The sequence below is a fragment of the Mustela nigripes genome, chromosome X, assembly GCF_022355385.1.
Source record: "Mustela nigripes isolate SB6536 chromosome X, MUSNIG.SB6536, whole genome shotgun sequence".
Taxonomy (NCBI): Eukaryota; Metazoa; Chordata; class Mammalia; order Carnivora; family Mustelidae; genus Mustela; species Mustela nigripes.
In genome coordinates, this window is record NC_081575.1 from 109,805,796 (window position 1) to 109,815,327 (window position 9,532).

At 46.4% G+C, this 9,532-nt stretch overlaps 1 protein-coding gene across 1 annotated transcript in view; it reads left to right on the forward strand.

The window, feature by feature from the left end:
* Positions 1-344: 344 nt before the first annotated feature.
* The window catches only part of RS1 (retinoschisin 1), an 18,444-nt gene continuing 9,256 nt past the window's right edge, over positions 345-9,532 (forward strand). Inside the window, exons 1-3 of the mRNA XM_059385303.1 lie at positions 345-486; positions 4,617-4,642; positions 5,353-5,458. Coding sequence (XP_059241286.1) covers positions 345-486; positions 4,617-4,642; positions 5,353-5,458 — 274 coding nt within the window. The remainder of the gene's footprint in view (positions 487-4,616; positions 4,643-5,352; positions 5,459-9,532) is intronic.

Sequence of the window (9,532 nt, forward strand, 5' to 3'; positions counted from 1 at the left end):
GATCTTTAAAAAAAAAATTTTTATTTATTTGACAGAGAGTGGGAGAGATCACAAGTAGGCAGAGAGGCAGGTAGAGAGAGAGGGAAGCAGGCTTCCAGCTGAGCAAAGAATCCAATGCAGGGCTCCATCCCAGGGCCCTGGGACCATGACCTGAGCCCAAGGCAGAGGCTTAACCCATTGCGCCACCCAGGTGCCCTGGAAAATGAGAGACTTTAAACCTAAGAGACCAGACAGACGTGAATTGCAGCTAGTAGAGCATGCAAAAGATACATCTGGAGAGGCAGGCAGGAGCTAGATCATGGTGGCCTCTTGAAAGACACATTACTATCATACCCATTTTAAGGATGAGGAAATGGAGAGATGTGGCCATTCAACAGGTAAATGAGAGATGGAACCTGGAGCCCCGCAAGGACGATCCACCAAAGGTTTTGCAGGAAGAGAGTGACACCGTCAGGTGTGCATCCCCTTCCACGGGCAGCATGACAGGTGGATGAGACAAGGTCTCTCCAGCAGGGAGAGTATGGGGGAGGGAGAATGGGGGGCTGAACATGGGAAGTGATGGTGGCGGCATAGAGAGGGAAAAGGCTGCTGCTTGACACTGGATGTGTGGCTTTAGGGGGAAAAGGTGACTAAGACAAGCCCCACGTCTCTAGATGGGGTGCTAAGTGGATGGGGCAGCCATTCAGTAGGATAAGAAATAAAGGAAAAGAAAATTTAAGGAAGGATGTAATGAGTTCTGTCTTAAAAAACATTTCGATTGAAGTATAGCGTACATACTACTATTTAAGTATGATATACATACAGAAAAGTACAGGTAAGTGTTTGTAGCTTAGTGAGTTTTCACTACTGAACACATCCATGTAACCAGTACTCTGATCAAGTAACCCGGAATATCGCCAGCCGTCACCCCGCCCCGCCCCCACAGAGCCTCCGCGGCCTTCCTCCCTGCCACTTCCTGCTCCAAATGTGACGAGGACCCTAGTGTCTAATGGCATAGATTACTTTTGCCTGCTTCTGTACATTTCAAATGGATTCATGTGGTGTGTCCACTTTAGTGTTTGGCTTTCCTCAGCATTGTTCGTGAGAGGCGGCCATATTGTGGCATGGACTGCACGTCACGTCGTCCATTTTCTTTGCAATTCAGTGTTCTGCGAGTCTGAATTTGCCACCTGTATCCATTCTACTCTTTTTTTTTATTTTTTAAGAGTGGGAGAGATAGAAGGGGGGCATGTGGAGGGGCAGAAGGAGAGAGAGAGAGAGAGGATCTTAAACAGGCTTTATGCCCAGCACAGAGCCCGATGAGGGCTCGATCTCAGGACACTGAGATCACCATCTGAGCCGAAATCAAGAGTCTGACACTTAACCAACTGAGCCACCCAGGTGCCCCTACCCATTCTACTCTTGATGGGCATACGAGCCTTTCCAGTTTGGGGTTAATACAAATACTACTGCTATGGGTGATCTAGCACGTGGAGAACATATGTATGCATTTCTGGTGGTTAGATACCGAAGAGTCGAGTGTCTGCTTCATAGGACACACCTATGTTCCACCTTAGTGAAAGCTGCCAAATAGTTTTTCAAAGAAGTTAGACTGACTTACATCCCCACCAGCAACACAATGAGAACTCAGGTTGCTCCATAACTGTGTCAAGATTTGGCTGGGTCCAATTTTAGATAGTAAGAGACATCTATGGGGAGATACCTGGTAAACCATTCAAAGCAAGAGATGGACTCTTGGGCTTCAGAATATTTATGAGGTGGGTAGAAGAAGCAGAGCTCTCAAAGGAAACTGAGAGGGTATTCAGAGTGTTGGGAGAACCAGGTGAACAGTGGGATGGAAACTAAAGGAAGATGGGAGGGACTGAGAGCACATTGGGGCCTGAAGGCATAAGGTCAGTGTTGGAAAGAGTCCATTGGATGTGAAAATAAGAAGTCAGTAACTTCCTTTGCCAGCGCAGGGCTTGGCCTCCAAGATGACACTCCCAACCTTTGTCTCAACCTGAGAGGATCAATTCTGCCCATAGCAGGTAGACCGGGGAATCTCTAGGAACGACGAATAACCTGTAAACAAGGGCCCAGGGGGAGACAGGTGACCACGGGTGAGAGGTAGCCCTGAAATGCTCTAAAAGATATGCTCCCCTGGCCTCCCACTGCTGCCCATGAACAACCTGGGAGAGTCCTCACCCCATGCAATGTCCAGTGCTCTGTCTTCTCCTGGGTCCTCCAGCCCCTTGTGGGCAGAGAGGGAGGCTTCCATTTCAGAAGGCCCAGGCCCTGGTGCGGTGCCAGGCTCCCACTGGACATGGAAAAGTGGTTTGCAGAACAGGTAAATATGTAGTATTTAAATGAAGGCAAAATTTGAAAAAGATAGCTCTTATAATGGTGACACAAAAGATGACATCATTCCTTTTTTCTCTTAAACTATCTGAAAGGTCTTTTTGTGGGCATCAGATTCAACTTTTAGATAGGGAAGTGGTTTATTTCCTATTGCCTACTCTCAAGCTTTGTTCCAGATTTTTATAATAGGTATGTGTTGTTTTTATAATCGGAAGAGAAATGAAAATGGGAAATGGAGCTCTGGGCCTTTAAACCTGCAAGCACTGTCTAATGGAAGCTTTTGCTATGATGAAAATGTTCTATACCTGTGCAGTACATCAGCCACTAGCCACAGGTGACCAGGAAGCCCTTGAAATGTGGCTGGTGTGACTGAGGAATTGAATGTTTAATTTAATTTTTAAAAACTTTTGCTCATTTTTTAAAAAGATTATTTATTTATTTACTTAATTTCTGAGAAAAAGCGAGAGAGAGTGCACAAGCTGGGGGAGGGGCAGAGGGAGAGGGAGAAGCAGGCTCCAAGCTGACTGGGAAGCCTGACACGGGATTGATCCCAGGACCCTGGGATCATGACCTGAGCTAAAGGCAGACACTTAACCGGCTGAGCTGCCCAGGCATCCTGTATGTTTAATTTTATTAATTTTAAATAATTTAAGGGCAAATAGCCTCATGGGACTAGTGGTTATATATTGGGCAGCAGAGCTTAAGCATTTTATGCTAATGTATTCTAACTCTTTTCCTACTAAATTGTGCATTCACCTCTGGAAAATAGTAGGGAGTTTCCTCAAAAACTTGAAAATAGAGCTACCCTATGACCTAGCAATTGCACTCCTGGGTATTTACCCCAAAAATACAAATGTAGTGATCCAAAGGGGCATGTGCACCCGAACGTTTATAGCAGCAATGTCCCCAGTAGCCAAACTATGGAAAGAGCCCAGATGTCTATCAACAGATGAATGGATAAAGATGATGTGGAACATATACATATACACCATGGAATATTATGCAGTCATCAACAAAGAATGAGATCTTGCCTTTTGCAATGATGTGGATGGAACGAACTAGAGGGTTCTATGTTAAGTGAAGCAAGTCAATCAGAGAAAGACAATTATATGATCTCACCGACATGTGGAATTTAAGAAACAAAAAAGGACCATAGGGGAAGAGAGGAAAAAATAAAACAAGATGAAACCAGAGAGAGAGACAAACCGTAAGAAACTCTTAATCATAGGGAACAAGCTGAGGGTTGCTGGAGGGGAGAGGGGTGGGGGATGGGGTAACTGGGTGATGGGCAATAAAGAGGGCACGTGACGTGATGAGCAACGAGTGTTCTACAAGACTGATGAATCACAGCACTATACCTCTGAAATAAATAATACATCATATGTTAATTAATGGAATTTAAATAAAAAATGTTTTAAAATAAATTGTGCATTCGTCCTCTTTACTCATACTTCTATGAAGATAGTTTAGATGTTAGTTTTACGTTAAATTTTGCAGACTTATTTTTCCCATGTTAATTACGCAGTATTTGTACTTTGTGGCTTGATATTTCCTGTACATTATAAATAAACCTTAAAAAGATTTTCTGAACAATGTGGTAATCCTAAATAACCTAGCTCGGTCACAGGGTTGGGGGGAGAGGGCCAGGAATCAGCTCCTGAACAGCGCACTTGGCAGACACTAGGGATGATGATGATGATGGAGGCTTAATAAGTAAAGGGAAAAGCTGGCACTGTCAATGTCAAATTTAACAATGTAAATGTAAATTGTAGGCATTGTTTAGGTAGTAGGCTCTCAAATAGGTTTGAAAAAATTCACATAGAAAAAAAGACTGGGAAGATTTATACAAAAATGTTAACAGTGTTGCCTTTGGTGATAAGAAATACAAGTGCATTTTTTCCTCTTTGTTACATTAATGTATTTCCCAAAATTCTATAAAAAACAAAAACAATATGAGCATCTGGCTGGCTCAGTAAGTAGAGCATGTGACTCTTGATCTTGGGGTCGTGAGTTGGAGCCACATTTTGGGGGGAGAGTTCACTTTAAAATAATAACAATTACTATCCTTGTCTGTTTAATTTCACTGTCCCTAGTTTTTCAGCATCTGTGGATGTTATTCCTGGCAGATATTTATATTTACTTACTTCGACTTCTTCCAGAAGGGGCTTTGTTAACTTTTATGTGACTATTTTCATTTTATTTTCCATGGAATGAATAAATTTGCTGAATTTGTTTCTTTTTTTAACTTAATTTTTTTCCTCTCTTGTCTTTTTGTTTAGCCACACTGGGATTATCATCTACTGAGGTATGTTACAGTAAGAAGGCTGGTTTTTTTTTTTAAATTAATTTATTTGATAGACAGAGATCACAAGTAGGCAGAGAGGCAGGCAGAGAGAGAGAGAAGGGGAAGCAGGCTCCCTGCTGAGCAGAGAGCCTGATGCGGGGGTTCGATCACAGACCCTGAGATCATGACCTGAGCCGAAGGCAGAGGCTTTAACCCACTGAGCCACCCAGGCGCCCTAAGAAGGCTGTTTCTGAAGATTTTTTCTAGCTCAAAATAATGTGTAGAGTTATCACTTTTTTTAAAAAGGTATTTTTTTAAAGATACTTTATTCTGGTGGTGGTAATAGGACATTTTTCTCTGGGCAAGTTCAAGACTGGTGTTTTAATGAGAGAATATAAATAAACCAGGTCTTAATACAGGTGGTGTAATCTTGAATCCATCATCTTTTTTTTTTTTTTTTTTTTTTTTTTAAGATTTTCTTTACTTACTTGACAGAGAGTGAGAGCATAAGTAGGCAGAAAGACAGGCAGAGGGAGGAGAAGCAGGCTCCCAAATTGAGGGTTGATCCCAGGACCCTGGGATCAGGACTCAGGCCAAAGGCAGACACTCAACTGACTGAGCCACCCAGGCACTCATGAGCAAGGTTTTTTTAACACAAATTTTTCCAGTGGCTCTGGCCAGAATTGAATTTGACTATGACTGACACTCCTGCTCCTCTGGCTTCCCTTCAGGATGAGGTTGAGGACCCCTGGTACCAGAAAGTGTGCAAATGCAATTGCCAAGGAGGTGCCAATGTCCTGTGGTCTGCTGGTACAACCTCCTTAGACTGTATACCAGGTGAGTGTCCCTTCTCCTTCGGGCACCAGATCCTTGGGGTGTCCTTAAGAACACCATTTCTTCTCTTCCCTTCAACCTGGCTCAATTAGCCACCCCCCATACACAGTTGACCTCTGAGCTTCAAATCACAGAACGGCCACTGTTCCAACATACCGCACTGATGTCGTTGTTTAGAAACAGCTTCTTGTGTCTTTCCTTGGCCTACGTGAGAAGGCGAGTTGGGATCTATTTTCAATGAAATAGACTCATGGAATTTAGGAAAATAAATCAGTGGTAGGAGGTGGGGCATTTTGAGAAGAACACAGGCTTCCGAGCCAGAAACACCAGAGGTAGGACCCTGGCTGCCTCATTTCTTAACTCTGGGACTCCCACTTTGGTCTTTTTCTGCCAAAGGGAGGCGACAGTACTATGCTGAGGGTTTATTGCTCAGCAAACAACCATGTGCTTCCCCAGGTTCCAGCCCGCTTGTAGTCACGCAGCACCCTGTGAGCAGTTCCAGCCAAACTGAGCATCTAAGGGCTGGTACTCAACTCTGGCTGTCCTTTCCCTGCTTGAGAAAGTGCATTCATGCTCCTTCAGGGTGGGTCCCAGATTAAATGGATTAAATGGAGATTAAATGGAGCAGAAAACCCCCTTCCAACCTATAATGGACAAGTCACCTGGGTGAAAAATAAACGTTTGTTGTCTTAAAGCCTGTGCAATTTTCAGGACAATTTGTTCTGCAGCATAACATAGCCCTTTCTGGCCACTGTGAATGCCAGCAAACTTGGTCTGTAAAGGACCAGATGCTAAATATCTACGACTTTGCAGGTCGAAGGGGCTCAGCTCTTCAATTCTGCCCCCCATAAGGCAAAAGCAGCCATAGACGGGACGCAGGGTCACAGTGCATGGCTGTGTGCCAATAAAACTTTATTTACAAAAACAGGTGGGGAGCCACATTTGACTCAAGGGCCACCGTTCGCCCCCCCCCCCCCCCCCCCCCCCGCCCGCCTCCCCCGCTCTAAGCTGCGGTGACGAGGGATACATTAGAGGCGGCACGAAAAGCATCTTGTGTTATCCCCAGCAAACTAACTGCAGCTTAATAAAGGTCCGGTCCTTTTCTTCCCGGCCCCCGAGAGCTCACATTCGGCCTTTCGGAGGCCGGGAGGGCCCGGCAAATCCTCGCGGCGCTCCGTCCTTTCCGTGGCTCACAGCCTCTTCTGCTTGCAACTGTCTTTGTCACCCCTCCCCAGGGTTATGGTGGTGCCGTGCCAAGTCATTCACTTTACATAATCGCCTAATAATAGCTCCGCTAGAGACAGTATGTGTGTCCATGTGTGAGCTTCTCTTCATTATTTCATTAAATTTGCATTAAAATAGCAAATTGTGGGGGAGGCAGGGGAGTCTACAATGGCTTTTACTGCCTCCGTCTTCCTATTTACTAAAGGGGTGGGAGTGGTTTGCGGGCGAAGTCTACGGGCAGGGGCGGGCTCCGGGCGGTGGGGACAGCGGGAAGCGCGGCTGAGGGCGGCGGGCTAGAGCGGGAGGTCCCAGCCACCGCGTTCCCCGCGAGCCCTCCAGACGGCGGAGATCCGCCCCGTCCACACGGAAACACCCTCCTTAACAATTCCACCCGTTCTCACTGGGCGCCTATTATGTGCCATAATGAAAACGAGGGCATTAGCTCCACCCGAAAGTTTCCCACGCGGTGGGAACAAATGCTCTCTTCACCAGAGCCCCGAAGGCCGACTGGAATCCCACTTGACGTTCTTTCTACAAACAACTTGGAAAAAAGAAAATTATTTATGCAGATTGGCTTCATAGACCAATCAACTGTGAAGCTGAAGAAGGCTGTGTGTTTCAGGAATGTCAAGTCGACCTCTCTCCGCGCCCCCCCCCCCCGCTCCATCCCCCAAGCTCTTTCCCCACACACCTGCCGTGAACTTGAAATTCTGAAATCAGAAAGTGCTCTTCTCTCCCCCACCAGTTGTCGGTTTGTCTTTGCTTTTGTTTTATTTCTTAATAGCACAAATGTTTCCAGGAAGGAAAAAAAAAAAATGCAACCTAAGTGTGAAAGAGTTGATACGTTGGTGTTAATAGGTTTTTCCAATGAAAGAGACGATTCAGGGCAGCGGGACTAGCCACAATATTCCAGTAGTCACTTGCCCCATCAGTGCCTCAGGTCCTCAGTGGAATGTTAAGAACGTTGTTTGGTTTCTCTGGCCCCTGAGATTCAGCGCTTCTGCCAGAGCCCGCCTTAGGTGGGAAGAAGAGCCTAGAAAGTACAGAAGGACAGGAGGGAGGGTCACTCAGAGCTGCTAGGAGGTGCTCCCAGGCATACACTGGCTGTTACTGTCCAGTGTCGCCACCCAGGGAGAAGGTGACTGGCTGGGTGCCTTATGGGCTCCTTACTCTTTGGCTTAACGCTATAAAAATTATGAAAATTACTAAAATTACTAAAGGATCTGTCTTCCACAGTCAAGCTAAGATCACCTTGGCACTCCAAAGGGGCAACAGGATAAGGAAAGTATCAAAATATAAGAAATCCGATGATTTGTTCCTGCTTTCCTTTTATTCAATATTTTATATTCCTATATTATTTTTGAGTTTTTCCTTTATCCTATAAACATTATTATTCGATATTCTGCTATACGGCCATATAGGTTCAAGTGTCATATACATGCATATTAATATTCATCTCTCTCTTGTTAAGAACGTCCCTCAGCTCTCTCTGTGTTTCTCGAGGTTAGTCTTCTTTAGAAGCCTGTGTGGCATTCACACCTTCCAACAGAGAAATCAGCTACTGAATGAGAAAGGCCAGTGTGTTAAGTAGAGCCTGGATTAGCAGCACATTATGAATATGCCTTTATCCATGGAGTGACCAAAGCATCGCTCACTCAGAAGAGCCCCTTGTGCACGGAAGACATAGGTTTTTCCTTAAAATGAATGTAGAAACATACCTTTCCTACTGAAGATAGGTGTAAAAATAGGCATTGGAGCTGTGCTAACTTCTATTGGGCAGAAAACGTGGGAAGGCCATATTCCGTGTACGTCCGGCGACAATCCCCTTAATTCCTCCAGCAACATTATTCGTGTTGCCGAATCCTAGGTGATACTCAGGTGACAGTTCCTTCTTGCTCAGGGCGGTGGGTGTTCTAGGGGCTATTTCCTCCCTGAGCTCTCCCGCTTCCTGTTTCTGCTGTCCTCTCTGCTTATTCCTAGCGGCCACCCAAGATGGGGGATAATCTAGGTTGACCCCTTCCTTCACCATCCGGTCAATAACTATCGAGTGCCTAGCACGTACAGGCATTCGGCTCAGCTCAGAGGATAGAATGGTGAGCCAGACAGACCAGGGAGCTGACAATTAAATCCTCAGAAGGACAGCGAGTAAGGGACAGGGACAGGGACAGGGTCTGGGAAGGCAGCAGCTGGAGTCCTTTACCCAGCTCACGGTGGGAAGGGGAAGTGGGCAGAGATCTGAAGGACGAGTAGAGTTGTCCAGGTGAAGGGGGAGGAACGGGGACCAGAGTGTCCCAGGCAGAGGGAACAGCCTCGACCGTAGGCCTCCAGGCCCGCATGAGGACCCAAAGGGAGCTCAGCCAGGACCACAGGAGGAGGAGGACAGGGGGAAGGAGGAGTCAGGAAAAATAATAACTTGACTTGACTGCCGTTTACAGCAAAGCACACAGAGCATGAGAAATGTCACATTTCCTATTTTTCCAAGTTGAAATAACTCCAGTTTGAGGCCTCCTTTGTCATGGCCTGTAAGGAGTCTAAAGACAGGATTGTTAAAGGTCCTCGCTCTCTCCTTGGACGACAGGAAACCCCCGTGGGCGTGCGAGGGTGGCCTGGACACAGGGCTTAGGCTCAGGCTAGGTGGCAGGCTCTCGGGCTGGCCCACAACCCCACCTGAAGGAGGCTGCCTTGGTGGTGGCTCTTCTCCCTCTGAACCAAGCTCAGCTCAGTCCCGGAGACCTTTCTGGGTTTCCTGGGGGGGGGGGGGTCTCCCTGACCCTCTCCGTGGTCCGGCCCCCTCAGAGGAAGCATGTCCCCTGCTGAGCTCAGGCCCCTCGCGAGTACCCCCTCCCCCCCCCC